Source organism: Lutra lutra, chromosome 1, assembly GCF_902655055.1.
Source record: "Lutra lutra chromosome 1, mLutLut1.2, whole genome shotgun sequence".
NCBI classification, from domain to species: Eukaryota; Metazoa; Chordata; class Mammalia; order Carnivora; family Mustelidae; genus Lutra; species Lutra lutra.
The window spans coordinates 170,701,765-170,728,282 of record NC_062278.1 but is presented as its reverse complement, the minus strand read 5'-3'; the positions used below and the strand labels follow the sequence as shown (position 1 = coordinate 170,728,282).

Below are 26,518 nucleotides of genomic sequence, written 5' to 3'. Positions count from 1 at the left end.
GAACTCTACCTGCTTGTGTGACATCACACTGGGGGTTTTCCTGAACACCAGTGACTTAGTTTCTGGGTGTCTCCTTTATGGGGACCCTGGAACCTATGCCTATGGTTGTGCTATAGGAGATCCTGGCTTCTGTGGGGCAAGAGGCTGCTAAGGCAGGGCAGCCCTCATGCTTGTCCCTTGGGATCAAGGGGAGGTTTCTGGTTGGGTGGATGGCTCTAGGGCTGCTCCCGTGGCAAAGCAGCGCCTGCCTGCTGGCTGCCTGATGTCCTGAGCAGACCGATGCCAACGTGGCCTATGCTGGTCTCAGGAGTCTGAGAGTTTAGGAGTAGGTAAAGAGAAAGCCTTGTGGATGCTACCAGGAAACGGAGGCTCAGGGAGATGAGGCAACTTATACTAGCTTGCCAGCAGGCTGGACTCCCAGCCCCTCCAAGCCTGCTGGTAGGGGGCTTACCTCGGGCCGCACGGGGTCCTCGATGCCCACCACGCAGATGCAGGTTAGGTCATTGAGGATGTCATTCTCATTGTCCCAGTCGGGCTCAGGGCTGCTGGGGAAGTCGCGGTAGGCCACACAGATGGTGCGCAGCCCATCACAGGCCATGGGCTCAATCACTTTCTTCACCATCTCGTCCCGGTCGCGGGGCCGGAAGACCCGGGGCTCCCCTGCCCCATTGAGAATTTTGCAGCATCTGGTGGCAGACGAGGGGAGAGCTGGGTAAGGTCCAGCCAAGGGCCCAAGGGTCCTCCGTCTGACCAGCTCTCGCTCCCCTCCCCGTCCCCAGTGATGCCCAGCTGGCTGTGGTTGGTCATCCAGCATCCATCCACTTCATCTCCCATAATGCTTCAGGGCTGGTCCAGGCCCCTGGGCCCCACACTGGGATGAAATCAGGACCAGCCAAAAAGAAATCAAGCAGCCTCTTGCCATATCTGCCCCAGTCCATTCAGCAAGAGCACGTCTACTTTGATCTGTCTTATATTCATGAGATTTCATCTGAAAAAATAGTTCCACAGCTAAAATGGTTTTCAGAGGGCATGAAACCTAGGCTAGTGGTTCTGGACCTTGTTCACACATTAGAATGGCTTAGGGGGAACACCGAATAAATAAAGACCCGTGTGTGAGCCCTACCCCAAAGGTTCCAATTTGTTTTTATTATTTTGGGGGAAAGGGGCTGAGGGAGAGAGAGAATCTTTAACAGGTTCCACACCCAGTACAGAGCCCAATGCAGGGCTTGATCTCACGACCCTGAGATCATGACCTGAGTGGAAATCAAGAATTGGACACTTAAGTGACTGAGCCACCCAGGCGCCCTGTATCAGTGGTTTTTTAAAAGCTTCCTGGGATGATTCCAATGTGTATCCAGGATTGAGAACCACTGGGCTAGACCAATCCCATCAAGGTTTGAGTGGGGAAACTGAGGTCCAGGGACCAGGAGTGACTTGCTTAGCTCCCCAGGCTTCTCTCTGGCACCTGGAGCCGGAGTTGACTGGCTAACAATGAACATCACTATCGTCAATCATCTCTGTGCTGAGGGAATGAGGGAGATTTAACAGGGACAGCAGGTAGAACTTCCTGGTGATCCTGTGATGTAGGCACGAGAAGGGGAGGGGTCTCTGTAGAGTTTCAAGAGGAAATAGTGGAGGAAGCTCCTGGAGATGGTCCTGCTGCAGGACATTGGGAAGGGCACCTCTGGGTGCCAGATGGCCCTCCAGCCCAGCCAGAAGGACAGCCTGCACAGCACGACCTGGTGATCCCCGGCTCCCTGTCCTGTCCCCCCTGCCCAGCCCTGCCATGTGGAGCTTACTTCTTGAGCACGATCTCGGAAGCGCCCTTGCTGTACATGCGGAAGCTCTCGTCGGGCAGCTTGATGACCGTGCTCATGGACTTGCGCACGGAGTTGAAGGTGTACACCTTGTACAGCTTCTCCTCCGGCATCTGGATGCGCACGGGCTCGTAGTCCTGCTTCAGGTCCAGCACGAAGCCCAGCAGGCCACACTCTGTCTTGTTGCCCACCTGCCGAGGCAGGGCTCCTTCCTTCTCTGGGGGCTGCGGGGAGAGAGGCCAGGGAGGCTCACATGGGGTTGCCTCTCAGACCCCGGGGCCAGCCTGCCCCCTTTCCTGCCACCCGCACCCTCAGCCCTCTCCATCCCAGACCCAGTCCTGGCTTTGGATGAAAGCAATTAAGCAAGATCAGCTTTTTAAAAATTATGAACTCTTTCAACACCTACAAGCTGGATAGAGAATGAGAAAAGAAACACTCGTGTACGCTCCATTCAGCTTTGTAGGACCTGAGCAGTACGCCCTATTTGCTTCAGATTTTTTTTTCTGGAGAAGGGAAACATGACAGATAAAAGTGAGTCCCCCTGTGTATCCCTCCTTGTCTGCAGAATCCACCCCTTGTCCCAGAAAGAATCTCTGTCTTAAAAGGGGCATGAATTATTATCCTATGTGTTTGTTTTTTAATTTTTAAAGATTTATTTATTATTTTTTTACTTCAGAGAAAGCAAGAGAGCAGTGGTGAGGGGCAGAGGGAGAGGGAGGGAATGAATCTTAAGCAGGTTCCACACCCAGTGAGGAGCCTATTGTGGGCCTCAATCCCACCACCCTGAGAGCATGACCTGAGCTGAAATGAGAGCTGGACGCTCAACCGACTAAGCCATCCAGCACCCCCTCTTTACTTACATTGAACTTTTTCTACATTTTTATAATTAACCTTCTGGTGATTTTCAGAATTTTATGTCTTTTCCACAACAGTTTTTGTCCCCTCTCCACTAATGAAAGAAAATGACAACATGGAGGACTTAAATAAAAATGCCCAATTACTTATTAGCCCAAGAGAGCTGAGCAGTTATGCCTTCAAAATACCCGGCATTTTATTACCCTCTGTGAAATATTTTAATTTTCCTCTAAAAGGATTTCAAACAATCTATGGTTGCAAGGGGCAGAGCTGCTTCCTACATTAATTCAATTTGTTTCCATGAACTTGAGCTCGCCTACGTGTATACTATGAAGCAGGGGCCCACCCCTTTTCTCTTTTGATTTTTTTTTTTTTTCCTAGATCTTGACAAACCCGGAAGTTTTGCTATTGCTGTAGACTTTCCGTGAGCCTTTTTATTTCTAGGGCTCTGATTCTGTAAGGGAGTTAAGGCGTTGGTATTGTTTCCATTTTCATGGCCGGGAAGCAGGCCTGGCAGGGAAGTGACTTGCTCATGGTCACAGACCTACAAAGGGGCAGATCTGGGGCTGTCCCCAGGCCCCTGGCTCCTAGTGCAGAGCTTCATTCAACACATTTCCCTGTTGTATGGAGCCCTTTGGGAATGCTGGATGCTGCCACTAGGCATAATTTTGAGAGGAAAATTCATGTTCGTGTTTGGGGTCCTGGGGGGTAAATAGAGCCAAGAGGAAGGAATGATGACTAGAAGAACTACAAGTTATAAATAACATCTGCAAAAATGAGATGAAAACAAAGTGCAGCTAGGGATGCCTGGTGGCTCAGTTGGTTAAGCCTCCAACTCTTGATCTCAGCTCAGATCTTGCTCTCAGGGTCATGAGTTCAAACCCCACATTGGGCTCAATGCTGGTGGGAAACCTAGTTAAAAAAAAGAAAAAGAAAAAGAAAAAAAAGAAGCATAACTAGCCTGTACCACCTCACATTCATTTGGATGGCTACTAGAAAAAGCCAAAGCAGAAAACAAGTGTTGGTGAGCGTGTGAAGAAATCGCAGCTCTGTGTGCTGTTGGTGGGAAGGTGACAAGGTGCAGCCGCTGTGGAAAACAGGATGGTAGTTCCTCAAAAGATTAAACATGGAATTCCCATATAATCCAGCATTCCACTTCTGGAGATATATATATATACACACCCACCCTGAAAGAATTGGCAGCAGGAACTTCAAAAGACATTTGTATACCCATGTTCATGACGCCATTACTCACAAAAGCCAAGAGGTGGGGGCAATCCATGTGTCCATAGACAAATAAATGGATAAATAAAGAGTGGTCCAGACATACAAGGGAGTATTAACCAGCCTTAAAACGGAAGGAAATTCTAACACATGTGACCACATGGATAAACCCTGAGGACATTACAAGTGAAATAAGCCAGTCACAGAAGGACAGACACTGTAGAATTCCACATGTACCATCTGCCTAGAAGAGTCAGACTCATAGAAACAGAAAGTAGGATGGTGGGGACCAGGGGCTGGTTGTTGCGGGGGGGATGGGGAGTTCGTTCTTGATGGGACAGAGTTTCAGTTTGTAATGATGAAAAGTTCTGGGATGGATGGTGGGGATGGTCGCACAACCGGAATGTACTTAATGCCACTTAAAAACAGTTTAGATGGTTCATTTGATGTTACAGGTGTTTTACTGCTTAGAAACCTCCAGAAAGTCCCTCCAAACAACCCAGCATAGTAAACTGTAGCACGTGCCATATGATGATGCTTCTAGGATCGGATAGAAAACAACTTTCTGCCAAGTAGCCCTCTCTGGTGGCCTAGCCCGCTCCTCCTCACCCCTCAACAGGCACTGCCCCCACCCCCTGTGCCCAGATGAACCACCAACCAGCTTAACCACAGCAGCAGCGGCCACTGTTTGAATGTCGATCAGCCCTGTCCTTTATTGGGCTTGTCACATGCATGGTTGGGGTGTGCCCCCTCAGCGCCCGGGGAGGCCAGTGAGAGTGCTCCCACTTCACAGCTGTGTGCGGGGAGGCCCAGAGACGTGAGCTCACACCGCTAGTCAGCGGCCCAGCTAGGATTTGACTCCCGTGTTCTCGGCTCTGAGCCCACAGCACATGCTCTCCCCAGAGTCCTTCCTGTCTCCACTAGCCCTGGAGATCTCTGGTTAACTAGTGAACTGGTTGATGATTGATTTAGAGTCCAAGGGGATGGGGGGAAATGTGTCTGTCTCCCACTATGGGGTAACCAGTGAATATTTGTGGAAACAATACACAAGTAATTCTGTGCTTGTCCATGTGGGGGGCTGCCCGTGGAAGGCCAGATGGGGTGGAACTTTGGCTTCCAGAATTCTCCTCTAAAGGCCTGTCTCCCCAGGAGCTTCTCAGTGCTAGGCCTCCCAAGGTACATGAGGCAGCAGAGCCCTGAGTTCTTTCCCAGAGGCTGGGAAGGCAGATCAGTGTGAGTGGCCAGGACAGCAGGACTGGCTGAGACGCCCTGGGGAGACCTACTCCCAGAAAGCAGACTCCTTGGGGACCTTCCCAGGCTCAGCAGTGCAGCTGTGTCTGTGTGTGGTGTGTGCAGTTTTATGGGTAATTGTATGTGTAGTGTGTGTGTGTAGCTGTATGTGTGTGATGTGTGTGAGTGTAGCTGTGTATGTGTACAGCTGTAAACACACGTGGTGTGTATGTGCATAGTGTGTCCAGTTGTATGTGTATGGTGTGTATATATATGCAGTTGTGTGTGTGTGTGTTTATATATGGGGTGTGTGTGCAGTTGTATGGTGTGTGTATGTAACTGTATATGTGTGTGGTATGTGTAATTGTATGTGTGGTATGTGTGCAGTTGTATGTGTGTGGTGTGCATATATATGCAGTTGTGTGTGGTGTGTGTGTTTGTGTATGGTGTGTGACTGCAGTTGCATGACGTGTGTATGCAATTGTATGTGTGTTGTGTGTACGCATATGTGTGTATGTGCATGGTGTGTGTGGTGGTGTGTGGCATGTACATGGTGTGTGTGTGTGGTGTGTTCAGCGCATGTGTGTGGTGTGCATGGTATGGTAGGTGTAATGCATGGTGTGTGTGGTGTGTGTAATTAATTGGATGTGTGGTGTGTGTGCAGGTGTGTGCGTATATGCATGCCATGTGTGTGATGGTGTGTGGTATGTGGCATGTGCATGGTGTGTGTGTGGTGTGTGCGGTGTGTGTGGTGTGTGTGTGCCTGGACACATGTGGGGTGACAGGGTGTGATGTAGGGATTAACGGTTCTGTTAAAAATCCAAATTTCCCATTTGGGACTATTTGCTTTAAACTCTTCTCCCAGAGATGGTGTTTGCAAAAACAACACAAACCAAAACAACTGAAATAGTTGTTGAGTTCAACACACGGGCCCCTGCCATTTCATCTACCAGAACCATAGCCCACCCCACCTTCCCATCTTAGCACCCCGCAAAGTCACCTCCTGAGTTTTCTGCACCTTTTGGCTGCCCTGGCTTGGCTGGAGCCCACTCTCAGAGTGTGGTTTGACTTGGGGACTTTGAGGCTCATTGGGATATTCAATGGAGCCCTGGTTTGGAGCCAGGAGATCTGGGTTCAAGGTTGGTCTCTGCTTCCTGGAGTCCTTCTCTAAGTGCCCAAGTTCTAAGACATGGGAAATACAATTAAGCAGCTCCTTCCTGCCTTTGAGGATTACTGGGGCTCCCTGGGGTAAGGTGGCATCACGGCCACCTCAGCTTAGGAATGAGGTGCCGTGAGGGCCTGGGGCTTCTAATTAGGTGAAGTATGGCTGATTTATTCAGGAAGACCATCCTGCCAGGAAACCCATTTTTGCTCCTTCCTCCTGAACCACTCCAGAGGCTCTAGAGAGACTTTTCTCTCAACAGTGTATGTGTTCAGAAATATGCCATGAACTTCCAACAATTCTGCTCCACAAGTCCCCATCCTCGGCTTAATAATTCAGATGTTAACTGCAGTGTCAACCTACTTCGAAAGAGGTCTCACAAAACATGAACTTAAGGTCTGCTTGGGTGGTTTCAGCAGGCAGAACATACACGGTTGGGAAAGGAGAATGCTTTCCCGAGAAAGCACAAGGCCTCACAAGTGAGGAAGGAGGTCCTTCCACCTTAAAGCGCAGCTGTGGTTCTGAGAAGCAGCAGGGCAACGGGAAGGAGCGAGCAGAAGTCCTGATGTTCAAAGGGTCGGAGACAACAGAGCAAATCTGAGGGTGTGCCAGGATTTTTGTGGCAGGGGAGCAATTTCTGACTCAAGGATGATTCACATAACTTCTCTCAGAGGGCAAGTTTAGTTCCTAATGATTTGAAATAAGACAGGGAAGAAAGTTCTGTCATCCTCAGAAAGGATGGAGCATGGGGTTCCTGGGCCACTTTACCAGGCCTCCTGGCCAGCAGCCTCGGCCTCACACCACTCTCCACACGTGCCTGGGCTGCTTTTCCTGAGTGCCGTGAACAGAATCCTTTTAAGGGCTTATCAGATGCCACCTAGTTGTCCCCCACACCCCCCAGTCCTGGCTCTCATTATTCCAGCCCCAGAGAAGTGCTCAGGCCACAGATCACCTGAATGAGCCAGACATCGTCAGGTTTCCAGGCTTTGGCAGCAAAGTGCCCCTGCCTGGAATGCCCTTGCCTGCTTGGTAAACTCCTCTGGAATTCTCTGGGTCCAAATCAGCCTCTTGGCGGTCAGGAGCAATCCTGAGCAGCTTTCTTGATATTTCTACACTCAGTGTTTTTAGCTGCAAGATGGGAATGGTCCTATTTGCCCTGATTCCCTGGAAGGGAGGTGGAGGGTCAGGCAAGACAGGGACTGGCAAAATAAACAACAGAGGATATGGCTTGGGAATAATAATAGAAGTTATAAGAGAAATAACTAATGTGGCCTGAGTGCTTGCTACCTGTCAGGCACTGTGCGAGGACATACATATTTTCTCATCTGACCTTCACAGTGGCTCTGAAGCGGTCTCCAGGCAAAGGTGCAGCCACATGAGTTAGGCAGGAAAGGCTGGTGAGCTGCATGGGCTCTGGGTTGGGTTCTAATCCTGGCTCAGCCTCTTATCTGCTCTGGAACTCCAAGCATGGTTTTTCACTTCTCCCAGCTTTGGTGTCTGATCTATGAATTAGACATGTGATGTCACCTACTTCATGGGATCATTGTACAAGGGCTACATGGGGGTAAGTTCTTAGCATCAAGCCTGGCTAAGTGAATGTTAGCAACTAGGATTAATTATATATTCACTTTACAGATTTGCAGATTGGGAAGCAGAAGCTCAAAGGAATTAAGTAACTTGCTTGGGGTCACACAGGTTGTAAGTGCTGGAGATGAGGTTTGAACCTTGTTTTGCTGGACTTCAGAGCCAAACCTTACAGCTTCTTGGACTAGGTGTCAGGACATCTGCATTCCAGCTTCAGTTGCCCACAGGGAAATTTGGGACAAGTCCCTTCCTAAATCTGGGTCTCAGAGTAAAGTGAGGGTGCTGGACCAGAGGGTCTCTAAGACCTGTGAGTCCATGGAGATGATGCCCATACAAACTACACTAGAAATACTCAAGTAGGTTGTTTTTCTGTTTTTGCTTTTTAAGAATGAAAGGTGCTAGCTAATTGGGAGGTCTCTAGATTAGTATAGACTAGGGAGCTGGAGGCAGCTGCAGAAGTAGCTCAGTATGCTGGAGGAAGCGACAGAGCACTGGTGTTGGCCATGGGACAGAGAGGGGGCCAACTCCTACCTCTTGCTGCCACAAGAACAGGGAAGTAGAACATAGGGATAGTCCTGTCCTGAGGATCTTATTAATTCATATTCACCCATCCACTGCCCACATACTCATCTACTCATCTACTCATCCACTCATCCATTCAATCATCCACCCATCCATCCATCTACCCATCCATCACCCATCCGTCCATCTCCCTACCTAAAGCTCATCTCATTGATTATATATCTATACATTTAATCACTGATCAATTCACTTACCTCACCCACCCAACCTGTACTTCCCAGGAGCTATGCCTGGGGGAACAGAGATGACTCAAATGTGTTTCTCCCTCTCAACGAGCCCACGTTGTCTATGTCAGAGAATAAGAAGACATGGGAGAGTCAATGCTCTCACAGAGGAGGAAACAGAGCCCTGTCTGATTTTCTCAGACCAGGTTCATTTCCTTACCAAAGTTGATGGATAGGGGGTGTGGGGAGGACACTGTCTGCCTTTACCTGCCTTGTGTGCTTTAGGAAGTGCTATTGTCTAGATTTCCTAGCCTGGTTTGGAGGGTGGCTGGACTTCCACTCTGGACTAAGTAGCCCCTGATTTTTCTCAGGAGTCCTCTGGGCCTAGGAGGACAGTCCCTCAGAGAACCTTTGTCCTATATGGCTGGCAGTCCCTGGCTGTGAATCTGGACCCCAGGCCTTCTTTTCTGAGACCACCTTATGCTAAAGTGCTGCAGGACTGGTCTCAGTGACCGAGAGCCCGGTCTGGCACCCTACTCAACAGCTGGCTTTGGAGTATCTATCAGTTGGCTTTGTCCCTAGTTCGCTGCGTGACTCTGGGTAAGATCATTTTCCTCTGAAGCTCTGATGCTTCTGCTAATTATTGTTAGCCTCAGCATTGCTATAGATGGATTCCCCTTTCAAAGGGTGATCTTGTTGCTGAATAATGACAACACTAACCATACATGGTGCTGAATACGAGCCAGGCATTGTGCGAAGCACTTTTCACCTACTAACTCATTTCATCTTCACAAAAATCCTATCATTTCCCCCAGGAAACTGAGGCACAGAGAGGTTAAGGAACTTGTTTGCATTCTTGTAGCTACAGAGGGATTTGAACCCAGGCTGCCTGGCTCCAGAGGATGAGTTTAACTACCTTGTCATACCAGGGGACTCTGCTATCCCTTCTACATGGAGAACCATCAGACCCCAGCAAGGACAGCCATGTGGCTAGGGGGTTTTCAGTAAAGATCCGGATAGAAGAGGTACAGGAGTCCTGGAATGCTAGGGTTCAAAGCACATCAGGCAACACCGGCACCTGAGAGGTAAGTGACTTAGCCTGATTACAAACCAAGGATTCCAATTCCTGGGTCCCTGACCTCTCCAGTCTCAGCAGCTATACCTCCCCAGGTAGACGGACTGACCCCTGTCCTTTAAGCCACATGGACCCGACCAACATCTGGAAATGAGATTTTAGCTTTGCCTCCAGTGCCATGCAACACATCTAATTGAGATGTCTCCTCAGCTCTCCTGGAAGACCCCAAAACAGCTTTTTTTTTTTTTTTTAATGTGATTACATAACCTACATCTCAATCTAAGCCCACCTGGCAGGGCTGTGCCCCTGCGGCCACCCCATCCTCCGAAGCCTGCTCTGGGAATTGCCCTGCTCCCCTCTCTGCCACATCTGCAGGACAAGATCATTAACAGCATCTCGGTTATTTTAGGAAGGCCTGGGGAACAGAATAAAACACTGCTGAGTTCCCTTGATTCCCAAATTGGGGCGGGGGTGGGGTGAGAAGAAGACAAAACGTCATCATTTCTGGCATCACCCCAGGGGCTCTTGGTCACCCGTCCGTATGCGTCCTCCCGACCTACTTTCTCCTCTCCTCTGGGGGCCTCCCTCAGCCTGCAGTTCCGGGGTGATGTGGGTGGCTGTTTGGCCCTGGATAGTGCAGACCTTGCAGTCCCAGTGTCTGGAGGCAGAAGCTGCCTCCTCCCCTTTCTCCCACCAGCCCTCAGCCCCTTGCTGCTGAGTCACACTCTCCTCCCCATTTGGATAAACTCCTGGCAGCTCCCACAACCCAGCCTGACCATGATGCTTCAAGCTGGCTCTGGGACAGAAGGGAGAGGTCGGGGCTAGGGCACATTTGGGAGGCAAGGAAAAAAGCCCAGCCGCTCACCTAGATGCTCACACTACAGATGTCCTACATCTGGCTGCCGACTGACCTCTGGATGGACAATTCCGTGTTTCTCTTCATCCAGATATTGGTTAATTACAAAAAGGCCATCTGTGCTTCTAAACCAAATAGGGATCACAGCATGATGAGTCTACACAGCTTAGCTGAGAGAGGAATATGAGAATTCTTATCGGAATTTGTGATACTGCTACTATTACTAACAACAACAATGTCATTGGTGGTAGATCCTTTCTGAAAATGGCCAAATTAGTTCCCTCTCTAAATCAATGCCCTTTGCAGTGTGATCTTGTAGTTCCTCCCATTAAGAGATGGAGTCTATTTCCCCATTCCCTGAATCTGCACTAGCCTCTTGGCTTGCCTTGGCCAACAGGATGCACCAAGATGACACTGTGAACCAGCCCAGACCAGTCTGCTGGAAGAGCTGGGACCACACGGAGCCAAGATGAACCATCCCAGCTGAGGCCATCCCAGCCCAGCCTACCGTGCTGCTGAGATCAGCAGAGCTGTCCACCTGAGCCACCACAGCTGCAGATGTGAGAGGGAGTCCCATGGACAGTGGAAGAGCCCACCCACAGAATTGTGCACTAAATACAGTTTGGTTTTGGAGCCACAAAGTTTTGGAGTCCAGTAGTCCCTGCTTATTTTTGGGGGATATGTTCCAAGACCCCCAGGGGATGCCCAAATCTGTGGATCGTACCGAACCCTATATATACTATGTTTTGTCCTAGACATGTATCTTCGTGATAAAGTTTAATTTATAAGTAAGAGTAATTTATACAGTAAGAGATTAACAACTGATTAAGAACTGATAATAAAATAGAACAATTATTACAATATACTGTAGTAAAAGTTATGTGAATGTGGTCACTCTCTAGATATCTTACTGTATTGTACTCACCCTTCTCGTGCTGCTGTGAGATGATAAAGTGCCTATGTGCTGAGCTGAAGTGGAGAAGGGTACAGCCTGTGCCATAAATCATGAGGCTACTCTTGACCTTCGGACGATATGTCAGAAGGAGGGTCAGCTGCTATGGGCTGAGGCTGACCACCCGTAACTGAAAGGGGAACTACTGTAGTTATGTAGCAAAAGCCAACTAGTAGTATGTGTTTTGTTTTTGCAAGGAGGACAATGACAGGATCTAAAAAACGCAATTAACATTTTTTGGGGGCTCATATAAACATCATTGCTAAATCAAAAAGAAGTTGCTTGCTATATGACCACCTCAAATACATCAGCAGGATTCAAAAATAGGAAACACATCATTCAATCTACCTGGTGTCTCTGTGTCACCTCGCGGACCTTGGTTCCTCCAGTGGAGGCTGCACCACTCACCAGAATCTTGGTGGTGTAGGCGCTGTTGATGGCAATGGCATTGACGAGCAGCTCCAAGGTCTTGGCGTTGATAGAGCTGGGGTCAGGGATCTCCTTGTAGTGGACATCGCCGACGTAGGCCTGCACAACCGTCATGCGATTGGTGGTCAGCGTGCCCGTCTTGTCTGAGCAGATGGCGGTGGCATTGCCCATGGTCTCACAGGCATCCAGGTGGCGTACCAGATTGTTGTCTTTCATCATTTTCTGGGGGCAGGGGCAGGTGAGAGGGCGACAGTGAGGAGAGGGAGCTGGGGGGCCAGGGAGTGGGTTGTAGTCACTGGGAAAGCATGCAGTAAGAGGTGCAGAGCTGCTGCCATCTGCCCCGTGGTTTCCTGCATGTGCAAAGATGTGGAATTGGAGATCTGTGTATGTGCAGCCTTTTAATTCGCTTTCCTTATTAAACCACTTAAAAGATCTGATTAATTGACCCTTTTTTTTTTTTTTTTTTTAAGAATCTGTATTCCTTATGGAAAAGATAGGAAAAAGGGTGATAAATTAATGTTGGGTCACTTAAAATGACCTCAAATATTTTTCTCTTATACCCTAACAGAAGTAGCCATCCTTTTATTTGGTTAAGGGATTTTTTGTTGTTGTTGTTGTTGTTGTTTTTCCCAAACCTTTTGCTGGTGCCTGGTTTTCATTGTCATTTTTGGTCCCACCAAAAATAAATAAATTTAGGATACATAAATGTGTTTATAGACATAGGACAGTATCTGGAAAAAATGTCAAAATATTAGGGTTATTATTTCTGCATGGTAGAATGACAGGAGATTTTTACTGCCTTCTTTTAAAAAAATCTATAGATTCTATGGGACGCCTGGGTGGCTCAGTGGGTTAAGCCTCTGCCTTCAGCTCGGGTCATGATCTCAGGGTCCTGAGATCGAGCCCCGCATCGGGCTCCCTGCTCTGCGGGGAGCCTGCTTCCCCCTCTCTCTCTGCCTGCCTCCCTGCCTACTTGTGATCTCTGCCTGTCAAATAAATAAATAAAATATTTTAAAAAAATAAAAATAAAAAAATCTATAGATTCTAAAAAAAAAATCTACAGATTTTTTTTTCTGCATCAAATATATATTATACCTCGTATAACAAAAGTCACAAATTTCTTTTCAATATACAAACACAAAAAAGAAAACAAATCCATCTTCATGCCATCACCCAGAACAGATACATCTTACGTATAGACATCTTTTCTTCTTAAATTTATAGCAAAAATGAAATCCCACCATACTTATTATTATGAATTTTCTGGTATTCGCGTCCTCTCTGTCTTCCCAGCTTCACTCCTAGCTTCTTCGAGGTTCTCAAGCAAACTCATGCAAATGAAGTAATTCTCAAACAAGTGTCATGCTTAAGATAGACCCTGCAGACCCAGTTACCCTATCTGGCAAGGGGGGGGACAAGAGAAACTGCTAGAGGCTGAATCAGACAAAGTTCTTGTCTGTTCCTAGTAATCTGGTTTCCTTTGTTCTTGCTCCCCATCCTAACTCTTCATAAAAAGGGTAAAAAAAGAGCGCCATTAGAATAGTTTTAATAGCAGTTCATGTTACAAAGAAATGAGTATTGGTAGAATTATATGCTATTGCAATCTTATTATAACCTGCGATAATAGTGACACCTCATGTATGTTGAATGCAGGAGCAGTAGCAATAGGAATTTGCCACACGCTTTACAGCTGGCGAAGTTCTTCCTGGTTCATTTTCTAGTCTGATGGTACAGGAGGCCTGTGAAACCTTTGGGGATGGTGATCCTCCACGTTGGTCAATGGAAAAGCCACAGCCAAGTGATCTGACCAGGATCACATACCTAATATGGGTTAATGCTGAGACTGGAGCCCGGCTCTGTTTAACTTCACAGCCTGGGTCATTCCATCGGGCCCCTGCCCATCTGTACTGCCGGAACAGGGTTCGTCCGTTGGGCTTAAGAATGAATATATAGGTGGCTGCTCTGCCCTGGAAGTGTGGCCGGTCTGACGTGAAATGCGCTGTACGTGTAAAAATATGTGTTGGTTTTTGAAGACTTATTAGGAAAACGGCAATGAAAGACATCTCGCTAGCTATTTGTATATCGATTATATGTTGGATTGCTAACATAATATGTTTGGACATAAAGGTGAACTAAATGATATTACTAAAGGTGAAGTAAATTATATTATTAAAATTAACGTCACCTCTTTCTTTTTACTCTTTCCTTTAAACATGGCTGTGAGGGAATTTAAAAATCACACATATGGCTCACGTTGCATCTCTGAGTCATCTCTGTTCTTTCGATGACGGCTCCCCGGGTGGGTATGCCAGGCTCAGAGAGGGGAGAGTTTGCCTCTCCTGGGTTGGGGCTGTACTCAGTTTATCAAGTGACTATAAAAGTAACATGACCTAAGACAGCTGAAGGTACCAGATGCCAGAGATGCGAATGGCAGAAGGTGCAGAGACCTAAAAAGGTCTGTATGTGGTCACCCCAAACTACCTCTGTGTGATTTTCAAGACACCCTGAGCTCAGCTGGGTGGCTGTGGGGGTCCCCTCTCATGGCTTAATGAGAATCACCATCTTTGGGCCCCAAACTCCCAAGCAGCATTGTGTTGTAACCCGTTTGGTCTTTGGTCTGTGAGATGGAGTTTCTTCAAGAACCCTAAAACAAGGAGGTGATAAGGGCCATATCCTTTACCCAGAGCTGCCACTTTCTGGCATCTGCCTGGAGATCTCTTTTCTGTATGAAATTACATCGGCAAGCCCAGTCCAAATTCCAAGTTGGAAACTGACGCCGCCGTGCCCTCTGGCAGCTCTGCCAATGTCTCAGAGCCAATGCCTTGTTTATAAACATGCCAAGGACTCCATCCTTGTAGGGACATCCTGACATTGGGGCACTGGGGACCAGGAGTGCAGAGCCCTGGCCACCAAGGTGGGAAAACCATGCGGCCAACGGCAGAGAATGAGGCCCCAAGCTTGAGGTACCCACTGAGATGCGCAGCCCAGTGTTCGGACTCCATGGTCGGCCTTGGCCTGGGAGCAGGGGGCGGCAGGGCTCTGCCATCTGGGGAGCACTAGGAAACCCACCACACCCCCCGACCCAAGTATCCACAGTCAGCTTTCATGGACTTACCACCCTTCATGAAACTGCTTTTAAAACCTCTTCCCTTTTCAGCCCATCCCCGGAGTGGAGGGGGTTTCCTTAAATCAGATTTCTTTTGGCTTTAGGCTCATCTCTTCCCAACTTCAGGGAGCAACCTCTGAGACGAGTTGCAGAAGTATCACAGCTTCCATGGGACTTTGACCTCAGACTTCTCCTTACATTTGGTGTGATGGGGTTGGGTTTGGGTCTGCTTTTTATGTTTTTTTTTTTTTTTTTTTCTTTTTAAAAGTGGAGTTGATGATCAATGTTTAAAAATCTAGAGAGCTTATATTAAGTCCAGCTTTCTGGCTTCTCTGGAAAAAATGTGAAGAGTGGGCAATGCAGGGGGGCTGCATCTGCAAGGCAACACTTGGCTGGGGTGAATGATGGCTGTCGCTGGAGCCAGGGTGTGGCCCTCTGGGCTGCTATAGGCCTCCCTGAGGACATGTGAGCTCTGGGTTCCCACATATGTCTCATCTCCCAGCTTCCAGGGTGCTCCCTTCCTTCTTCTTAGCTCTACTCATGGCCCCAGCGCTTGCCCCACAGGCCACCCCCAGAGCCCTGGCTGGGGGCAGCTGATCCGAGCTGTGCTGGCCGGTCCTCTCCTTCTCACCTTCACCGAGTAGGCCAGTGAGATGGTGACGGCCAGAGGGAGCCCCTCTGGCACGGCGACCACCAGCACTGTCACACCGATGATGAAGAACTTGACAAAGTACTGCACGTAGACGGGCGTGCACTCAGGTAGCCACGGCTTCTTGTTGACCACGAAGGTGTCCACGGTGAAGTAGAGCACCAGGATGATGACTGTGATGGCTGACATTACCAGACCTGTAACACAGGTTGAGGGGCAGATCTGCTCAGGGGCTCTTCTGAGGGTGGGGGCCCTGGGAAGTGAAATGGGGACCAAACACTTGGCTAGGCGGACCCTAACCCACATCTCATAGCTTTATGGCCTGGGGCATGTCCTTGAGCCTTACAGAGCCTCAGTCTCCTCCTCTGTGCAATGGGGATGCATGCTTATTTCACGCGGTTTTGCAAAGATCAAAAGTGATGGATGCATGTAAAGCCCCTTGCACAGTGCCCGACACCTTGCGGGTGATCAGGAAATATGTGCTGAGACCATGGGAATCAGTTTGAACTCCCTGCATAGTTCTCACACACGTTCGTGTGTGGTTAGTACCATTTATCAACTCAGCTGCCCAGGCACCTAGTAGCTCCTAATTCAGGAACAAGGGACACAGTCCTAGAGAGGACAGACTCCCTGCCCTTGAGAAGCTGAGACTTCAGAGGGGGAGGCAGACAAGAAGCAAAAAGCTCATGAACAAGATCGTCCACGTAGGGATAATGGTGTGTAGAACTGCAGGATGATGTGACAGAGAGCCACACAGGCTGCCGGTAAGAAAACAACCCACGTGTCCATCAGCAGACCAATGGATCAAGAAAACATGGCACAGACACACAGCAGAGTATGACTCAGCCTTAAAAAAGAAGAAAGTCCTGCCACTTGCAACCCCATGGATGAGCCTGGAGGACATGATGCTAGATGAGAGAAGGTAGACACAGAAGGGCTTACATGAGGAATAGAAATAGTCAAACTATTAGAAGCAGAGAGAAGCAGAGAGTGGAAGGTTGGTTGCCAGGGGCTGTGGGGAGGGGGAGAGAGAGGGTTGTTTTTCAGTGGGTATAGAGTTTCAGTTATGCAAGATAAAGAAGTTCTAGAGCTCTGCTTGACACCACGGGGCCAACAGTGAACAATATGGTATTGTGAACTTCAAAACCGGGTAAGAGGCTAGATTTCTTCTTCAGTGTTCCGACCCCAAACAAAGGAAAACAGAAAAACCCAGGAAAGAACACAGGAATTTTGGGAGTTGGGGGATATGTTTCATACCTTGCTTGTGGTGATGGCATCATGGGTGTACGCCCATGTCCAAATTCATCAAGATGTACATTACATGTGTGTAATTTTTTGCATATTGATTGTACTTCAATCAAGCTTCAAAAAAGAAAACAGAACAACACGGGCTGGTGGGGAGGGACTGTTTTAGCAAGGGTGTTCAGGGAAGACTTCCTGGAGGAGGTGATACTTGAGTAGATGGGGAATGATGAGAAGGATCAGCCAGAGGGTGACGGGCAGAAAGAGTGTTTTGGATGGAGGAAAGAGCAGGGAGCCCTCTTTCAGCTGAGGACACTGAGGTCAGTGAGGGAAGGGACCTGTCCAAGGTCACAGGCCCGAGAACACTACAGAGTTAGGAGATGTGGGTGGCTATCTGCTCGGATCCCCTGAGACCCCCTGGCCCGTTTGGGGAGCTGTAGGCACTGTGCAGGTGCTGCAGAGGCTGTGCACAGCTGCGGACTCTGCCAGAGGAAGTCCACACTTCAGAGAGCACTGTCTCCTGTCAGGACATATCTGGGACGGCACCCCACCCCAATCTGATGGCCAGTATTCAATGGCTCAGGTGGAGGGTCCAACAGCCCAGACCCCTTGCTGCGAGACCAGACAGACCCTGCAGAGGTAGGCAGAGACGGGGATTTCTCCAGGAAGTATCTGGCTTTTTCTGTGGCCCTATTGAGTCTCTTACCCTTTACAGGTCTCACCGGAGAGCACCCTTGCCCCTAAAAATCCTGCACCGATCCACCTCAGACTCTGCTTCAGGGAATTCAGCCCAAGAGGGAAGCAGAGGTGGGATGTGAACCTAGAAGTGTTTGACCCCGAACTCCATTCTTGGCAAGGCTGAGGAGGGGGAGGGGGGTGAGCAAGGGCTTTGAAGGCTGTGGGAGGTTCTCATCGCTCCTTTCCCTGCCCCCCAGTGGTGGTACTGTGGCTCTGCGGAGTCTGCTGTATGCCAAGGCTGGAGGAAATCCCTGGGCCCATCGCTCCCCCACTCCCATCTCCAGCTGTGGGACTTCAGAGCGGGCTCTATCCCCATCTGACAGTCGCAGGGGCGGGAAGCCAAGCTCCCAGCAGCCGGGAGCTATCACCAGGCCCCTAGTTTAAATATAGACAGCCAAGCCTGTAATTTGCCTCCCTTCTCCACGCTGTGGTGCCTATAATTAGAGCCGGGAGACAGCCAGGTGGGGAGGCCTTGGTGTTTGCGTGTCCTCATGCGGGATGAGAGGCCAAGGCCATGTCAGACAGGCAGGGCTGGCCTTGCAGCTGAGCTCAGCTTCCTGGGCTGGAGGGGCCACCACCAGCCATCACCTGGAGCTCCCAGCTTGGTGGGGATCAGGCTTGTGTTGAGGCTCAGATAGGAGGCTTCTCACTGGGCTCCTAGCATGGCCCTCAACCTCTTCAATCTTTCCTTTGCACGGCAGCTGGGGTTGGGGGGCCAGTCAAGAGCCCTAATCCAGCCCCCACTCTGCAGATGAGGCAACTGAGAGCCAGCTCGGGGCGGGGCCCTGGGCTGGGGTCCCTCTGTGTACCCCACATCCCCTTGTGCACCGTCCATGGCGGCCGCACGCTTACCTGCCTTGCCGATCTGCACAGCCAGCTTGGTGAGCTTGCCCTGCAGCACGGATTTCTCCTTCTTGTGCATGTTGGCCTTTTTTTTGTCATCAGCGTCGCCGCCCTCCGCACTCTTGAGGGGCTGCATCTCCATGGCGGCGGCCCCATCCTGCTGTTTGGCTGTAGGGGGCAGAGTATGCACATACACGCACACACGCACACGCACACACGCACACACGCACACGCGCACACAGCCAGGTCAGCCTGCAGGGTGGGCATACTGGCACTCACCCTGCTTGCCCAGGGGAGTGTGCTGAGACACTCACTCCCTTGTCTGGACCCCTGCATGGCTGGCACAGACACCCTGTGATACGGGGTCTGCTTCTTCCAGCTGGAGACCCTAGTCCCAGGGCCAGGGACTGGCTTGGACCTGGAATCCAAGTGTGAATAGGGAGTGACACAGTTCTTGGGTTCCCAGCAGGTGTAGGCTGGGGTCCCCACTGGGCCTGAAGAAGCCCAGAGATCCTTCCCCAAATGGCCCCTCAGCTTTTGCCACATTTAGACAAAACAGATAGCCTTGGCCTTCCCCAAGGGGTTCTTGAGTATGTTGTTGGGATATTAATAGTCACCAGAGAAGAGGGACACAAAGGGGGCTTAAAAGATAAAAGAAAGTGTCCTTATCCTTGAGTGCCAAGCCTCCTTTTCCTTCGGTGAAGGACTGACTGGTGGGTCTGGAGCCTTACCCCTTAGCCCCTCAGGATTCCAAAGAACCAGCTTCAAGTCTTCAGCAAAATGGGTAGCCTAGCTCAAAGGCTGGGGAAGAGCTGGCTCACAGGTGGCCCCTGTCCTCATGGGTGATGTCTCCATTGGGCCTGACACCATGTGAATCACAGCCACCCCCTCCCCGACCCCTCCCCCCCAATGCCAGGCACCTGCAGGCACAGACCTGTCTGCTTCTAGCCTGGCTCTCAGAGCCAGTGGGGGAGGGGCAGCAGGGACCCCAGAAGCCGGTGAATACAAAAGGGTTACCTTTGCTCTGGCTGGCGTCCACATTGCCATCCTGCATTTTACCTACACGACAAAGAATTTTAACAGACAACAGAGAACAGACAACACACGTTGATCATCACAGACGCAACAGGGCCACCGACATTCATGTCACAGATGGAGGAAGGGCCGGGCCGACTCTGTCCCTCCACACGGGGACGCTGGGGTGGCCTGAGACAAGAAGAAACCTGGCCACTGCACTAGCTGCAGGCTCTGTCCTGATTCTCTGGGGGCTTGGAGAGAGAGCTTCAGTGGGAGTTATTTCAGCCCTGAGGGTACTGAGTAAATGACTGCTTTTGAGGGTAAAAGGGACCAGAGCTGACTGGCAGGAAGCAGAGAGGTCCTCAGGTCCCCAGTGATTAATTTGGTCAGTGCTTTGGTGGGCTGAGAGGAGGCAAAGGAAATGAAAGACACACACACACACACACACACACACACACACACACACACACACACACACACACATTCTAGAAAGGGGAGGACTTTGGTCAATGTGTTCCTTAGTTCCTGGCTCCAGGAGTGATGTATGTAGAATTTTGCTTTCTCCTTGTCCATCTGGAGGAGTGTGAAGCCACAGCAAGGACAACCCCCCGCCCAGCTCCACTGAGAGTGACCCATGCCAAGGTTGAGCAAGAGCTCCCTAGTGGTAGGCTTTGAGGGGCCCCAAGCACTGCCCCCGCTGGGAAGTTGCCAACCCCTCCCTCCACTTGGGTGTATGCTCTTTATTCTGAGGCTGACCAGCCTGGGCCCTAGCAGACAGGCAAGTAGGGCTGGTGGGCTCCCCCGGGTGCCCCCCTGCTCTGGCCCTGCACGCCAGTGCTGGGGAAAGGGCTGAGTCTGGGGCTGCTCACCTCCTAATCAGGGCGGCCTGGGAGTACCCCCAGCCTGCTCCAGTCTCAGCCAGAGTCTTGTGGGCTGGGTTTGCAGCGTGGGCTGTACTGGCAGACCCTCGTTGGCAGCTGAGACACCTGCCTTTACCGCTGGCACTACAGAGAGGAGGTTTCCTCCTGTCCCCTTGGCCTGTCCTCTGAGCTCACTCAGAGCTCTGCCCACAGGCCTCGCTACCTTGGGAGGAGTCTGCGGAGGTCAGCCGCCCTTGGCCATTTGCTGTGAAGGTGATTCTCACAGCTCACGTTCTGTGAGAACCCACCACGTGCCAGGTGCCTATAGAACCTTGATGATTTCATCTAACCCACATCACATCCCTACAAGGGCACTCCTGCCCTGCACCCACTTCCAGATGACAAACTGAGGCTCAGAGAGACAGATGACCTGCCCGGGTCCCCGGGGTTAACGGAGAGCTGGCCCCATCTATGTTTCCACCCCAGCTGAGGAGAAGACAGCTAGCTCTCAGCTCCTCTGAACCCAGAGGAGGGTCATCAAGGTGGTTGTGTGCTCTGTTTGGACATGAACTAGCTGTGTGGCTTTACCTCTCCCAGTCTCAACATCCACCTCTGTAAAATAGGGAAGCAACATTCAGCTTCTAGAGCACCTGACAGTGGCCTTAGTCATAACCACTTGCCCAGTTAGCATTCTGCAGTTTGTAGGGTTCCTCTCTTGCCCATCTCCCCAATACCCTGTGGGCGGGATGGGAGGGAGTCTAAGCACTCCCATTTTACAGATGAGAAAACTGAGGCCAAGAGAGGTTGAGAGACAGCTCTCATTTCTGGAGTGTCCTGATGATAACCCTGTGGCTACCTTACTGGTTCCACAACACTGTCCTCACCCACACCAGATCATGCTGAAAGTGACTCGGAGGGGAGAAGTGGCTTTCCTGGATCCCAGCCCCGTGCTACCTCTCCAGGGGAAATGTTGGGCTGTTCCCACTGCCTCTCACGGCAAATGGTCAGGGACCCACCCTGGGGGCGGAAAGAGAAGGCCCCCATTGCTCTATTGCAAAGTTCTTTTTGCTGGATTAAAAACAAAACAGAAAAAACCTTTTTAGAGCCAACAGGAATGAACTACAATAATTATCTTTATTTTTAAAAATAATTTTACTAACTGGGCTAAAGGGCATGGGAGGACTCCTCTTCCATACTTGGTTCTAGAAGACACAAAGGGGCCTTATTTGCATTGCATATTATCAAATGCAATAGCCCATGTGTGCGCCCATTAACCAAGCTAGCAATTTCCTCTTTTATTTCCACAGTGATCACGTGGCCAGAAAGATAATCACCAGTGCATATGTTCAAGGGAGGGAGCAGTGTTGTGGGGGTGCTTCTGCGCACATGGCCTGGTTTCTCAGAAGCCAAGGGCTTTTCTCAGCCAAAGTGGAGCTCGCCTGGCCCCTGGAACTATGGGGGGACAGCCAGACCTGGCTCCGTGCATGACCTGGGAGAGGGGGCTGTTGCAGGGAAGCTGGGGTGGGGAACTTGGGCGGAGACTCGGAGACCCCCCCACCCCACATCAGATGCAGACACAGCTTTGACAAATGGGTCTGTTATGGGCCATGGGTGTGAGAAGTGTGTGTGTGGAGGCTCGATGGTGAGATGACCTGATAAACAAGCTTTGGGGAGACAGAGCACTAATGAGGTGAACTGGGAGATGTTACTTCTCTTGCCTGTGCTTCCATCTCTTCCTCTGTGACATGTGACAATGTCGACCAAAGTGATGCTTAGGAAAAGCATCACAAAGTGCCCTGTTAATGTCTGGAGTTCAGAGTGGTGTATTTACTAACCGTGATTACAAGCAATGTATTGAACAGTGGTATGTTAATCAGTGTAAATGAAATAATAAAATGATAATGGCCATCATAATGGCTCCAAGATGAATGGAACACAACCGCTTTCAGCTGGGAGGGGGCTTAGTGGGGGTGGGCTCAGAGGGACTACTGCCAGCTAAGTGTGTTTTCTATAGCCAATCATCCTGATTTGGCTCAGAGGAAGGAAGAAAAGGAATGGTTAATTCTCTCATTGACCAAGGCTCAGCCAGGCACCTCTCAACCTTTAATACACTCTGGTCTGGAGCCTGGAAAGCTCATTAGATGAGATCAGGCACATTCAGTGTGGTATGGCCCTAGACTGGAGAGTTTATATGAATGCAGATTTTAGTTCAGTGGGTCTGGGGTTGGGCCTGAGATTCTGCATTTCCAACAGGCTCCTAGGAGATGTCCAGGCTTCTGGTCCTCTGGTTACATTTTGAGTAGCAATGGCTTAGAGTACTATTTCCCTAAGTATATTACATAGACAAACCAATCCCACAAGATTCAGCCAGAAAATGTCCTGCAGCCACATCAGCCTGGGAAGCCCTCCATGGCTAACTTTCCACTATATACCAGCATATTCAAGGCTCTGAGAAGTCCTGCAATAAGGAAGAGACCAATTCTGTCCCATGGTTCTTAAACATCTCTGACCACAGGATCCTTTTCTTGGGGGCAGGACCTATTAATATTCCTGTGATGTTTACAAGACACGCTCTTTCAGGAAACCCTGGATCAGGAAGTGGAATATGCACTTTAGAGCCAGCAGGTCTGGGTTTGAATCCTAGGTCTGCTTCTTTCTTGTTCTGTGATCTTAGGCTAGTGTCTTGATCTCTCTGAGCCTCAGTCTCCCAATCTTTAAAGTGGGGACAATAAACTCTATATCACAGGGTTGTCATGAGGATCAAATGAGGCTATGAGCAGGAAATGTTTGCAAAATGCCTGGCATACAGTAGGTAGTCAAGTTCCCCATTTTTCCTGCAGTTTTTCTCAGGATACCAGGAGTTTTCTGCTACAGTTTGGAAGTGAAGCAGACTTTTTTTAGGATGGACCAGCCTGGATGCAGTCTGTATGTTCACTGAGCCCAGTGCGCTCACTGCTCTGTGGGAAGCAGGATGCCAGCTCCTGTTTCCTTCTCCCCCTGCCTGGGTTTGCCTATATTGGTTCTCCCTGTCATCCCTCGCCACTCCTCCCTGACGCATGACACCTCCCACACCCCAAGCTGTTCTCCTTTCTCCTCCGGTGCCTGAAATAGACCCACACCCAAATTAGCAAGGCGCAGCTCACAGAAGTGTCTTTCTTGGCCCCTGACATCTACAAGGTGCTTCCATCATTGGTCATTTTGAATGCAGGTGGCCCAGCCAGAGGTCTGGGGCAGGGGATGGGAGTATGAGGTAGGACAAGACCTCCACATCTTCCAGGAGTGGTGAGGAGGAAATGATATAATGGATGAGAAACCCGCAGCCCAGTGCCTTGCGTATAGCAATGCTTCAAGAAAGGCTTTTCCCTTCCCTCAGTTCCCCAGGGCAACTGTTTTATGATCAAGCCCTATAGCTCTCAGCTTGGGTGACTATCATGCCACCTGATCTGGGGACAGGGGACCTATCTGAGTACACAGAAGCCTCATCACTCTGAAGATGGGAGGGTACAGACATAAGAAATCCTCTAAAGGTCTGGAGGCAAGTGAATGGAATTCCTTCTTGCCTGTGGGTAAGGAGGTCAAAATGCAGATCCCAGGGTACCGTGGTTGCCCCACCACCACCACCCCTCAGCCCCGAGGGGGCCCATAGGAATGCAGAGACTCAGGACAAATGCTCTAGCACAGGCAACAGCAGGAAACACCAGTCCACTTCCAAAGGACAGAACCAGGCCCGCGCCCAAGCGAGCCCCCTGCCCGTTCACTCCGAGAAGAAGAAGAGGAAGAAATGTTTATCAGTGGCTCAGCCATGCTGTGGGGTAGGGCCAAAGAGCTGAACCCCGGCCTGGGTCCCCCTGCCTCGAGGAAATTTTCAAGTCGAGGACTAGAGACTTCACTAGGGACCCAGATGCCAGCTTCAGCCCAGGTCCTGACCCCAGGCCTTCTTCCCCAAGCGGGGGCCAGGAGTGTGCTTAGGAGAGGGCCACGACGGGTGGGATGCTGCTTCTTGGGAGCCAAATCTGAAGCCCAGGGTATGTCCCTCTTCTGGGCTCCACTGGGGGTTAAGGCCCCATAGGAGCCAGTGCCATTTGGGTTGCCATAAGCAGGCGTGGAGCTGATTCCCCGTTGGTGGCTTCTCTCTTAAGCGCCTGCCCCACATGGGAGGATGATTGTCCCAGAGCTGCCCATGCACATCCAAGATCTGTGCGGTCCAGAACAGGGAGAGGCAAGCCCAGAGTTGGGGGTGGGGGAGAGAGACGCCCATCCAACCGAGACCGAGAGCTCGCCATCGGAGACGTACCATTGACTAGGCTGGTATTTGCACTATCAGCAGCATTTGAACCTGCTGCACCATCGGCCGCTGCGGGGGTGGGAGGGATGGAAAATGCAGTGTGTCACAATGGAGAAAAGCAACAATGCAGAACAGCAACAACAATAGACATGAACCAACTTGCGGGAAATAACATGACTACATTCTTAAAAAAAAAAATCTCTGTTGGAAATCAGGAAACTCAAATTTAGGAGGGTGGGGGTGGAACGTTCCCATAGAAATGTCATAAAAATCAGGGAAAAAAAAAACTCAGACATGGAGGGTCTTTGAAATAAAACATGGCAGATGATAAATGTGGTTAGGTAGCATGGCACCGTTCTGTACTAAGGTCTGGACCAATGTACCGCTCTGGCCATGCCAATCAGGCAGGTTCCTATCAGAGAAACTTCTAGGAGAAGGCATCTGGCTGCCCATCAGGGCCAGAGGGACCCATGGCCAGGAGTCATTTCAAAACATTCAGCAACCGGCATGGTGCAGGTACCCGCCATTCTGATCAGGTACTTGCTGTGACCACCATCTCTGTGTCCCAGAGGGACTGTCCAGTGGTGGCGGTGACTCAGGATTCGAGCCCTGGACTCAGGCCACTGCCCACAGCCACCTTCTCCTTCCTAACCAGCACTCTAAAGATCGCCTTGGTTACCCCCATACAAGATGCCCCATCGTTGAAGAGGTGACATCCAGCATGTTGTACTTTGCGCATGAGACAGAGAAAGGTACTAGCCAGTTTTCCTTAGTTTAGCAATTAAAAATGACGTGAGATGGTCAGATGCACTCTGGTTGTTCTTCTTGGGGTGGGGGGAGATGGATTGTGTGGGAAGGAGAGGGTAAGGTGAGGTGGGTTAGATGCCCATGCTGTGCAGTGAGGGGCAGCCGGGCTGGGCTCTGCGGGGTGTGCACATGAGAGCAGGGCTGTGGGTTCGTGTGATGATGAGCGGGGCACCACACACTGGCGTTGGGGTGGAGGGCTGTGTGGGGTTGGCGTGGAGACGGCGGTGGCATCGTGTGCATCAGAGGGCAGGGAAAAGCACTGAGGGGCAAATAGGTAGAGTGAGGGGCTGGTTCCTCCAGTGGGGCCAGCATCACGTGGGGGCCCAGTGGAGGGTCCCAGGGTCAGGGGGTCTCCTCCAACGGTGTGTTGGGGGTCTAGGGCCACGGCCTGGGGGTCAAAGGCTGCTGCTATTTCTAAAAGCCCCATCTACCCTGAGGAGGGTCTTACTGTACCTGGTAGCTGAAGGCCATCCCCCTTCTTCACACCTGTGTGATGATTTTTGAGACATGTTAATGAAGGAGAAGCACATACAGCCTCACCTGCATGTCCACACACACACACACGTGCACACACACACACGCACGCACACACGGCTGCACACCGGTGCTCATCCTGACATGGGGCCGCGATGGAGGTGGAGGTGAAGGGATGGGAGTGCAAAGGGGGCCCAGTCCCCATTCATGTCGCTCACAGGCACCTGAGAGGCTGGGCTACCCCTTATCTTTCTCTGCTGTGGTCCCCCCAACATCCTACTTCTTCTCTCTACACAGACCCCCACCTCACTGGGGTGCAGGTGTGTGTTCAGTGAAGGACTCTGACCTGTGCTTCAGGGCAAGAGAGGCCTGTCTTCCTGCCGAAATCTTTAGGAACATAGGAACATAGGTACACAGGTACATAGGAACATAGATCCGGCTTCCCTCACTCAGGCCCCAGTGAGGCCAAGAAAAGGGGCAAAGGCTGCCTCAACCTGCCGTACCCTGCCTACTGCCCCTATCTGCCCGACTGTCTGCACCCTGGTGTCAGAGCCGGCCACAACCTCT

At 50.5% G+C, this 26,518-nt stretch overlaps 1 protein-coding gene across 12 annotated transcripts in view; it reads right to left on the bottom strand.

The window, feature by feature from the left end:
• ATP2B2 (ATPase plasma membrane Ca2+ transporting 2) overlaps window positions 1-26,518 on the bottom strand; it is a 367,245-nt gene that overhangs the window by 30,575 nt on the left and 310,152 nt on the right. For 8 of the 12 annotated variants that reach the window (XM_047744719.1, XM_047744729.1, XM_047744794.1 and 5 more), the window contains 8 exons: window positions 25,931-25,963; window positions 24,680-24,739; window positions 19,526-19,567; window positions 18,518-18,676; window positions 15,668-15,882; window positions 11,910-12,152; window positions 1,800-2,041; window positions 452-686 (listed from right to left, as the gene is read on the bottom strand). In XM_047744719.1, coding sequence (XP_047600675.1) covers window positions 452-686; window positions 1,800-2,041; window positions 11,910-12,152; window positions 15,668-15,882; window positions 18,518-18,676; window positions 19,526-19,567; window positions 24,680-24,739; window positions 25,931-25,963 — 1,229 coding nt within the window. The remainder of the gene's footprint in view (window positions 1-451; window positions 687-1,799; window positions 2,042-11,909; window positions 12,153-15,667; window positions 15,883-18,517; window positions 18,677-19,525; window positions 19,568-24,679; window positions 24,740-25,930; window positions 25,964-26,518) is intronic. The other 4 variants (XM_047744774.1, XM_047744745.1, XM_047744784.1 and 1 more) reach the window with 2 other exon arrangements.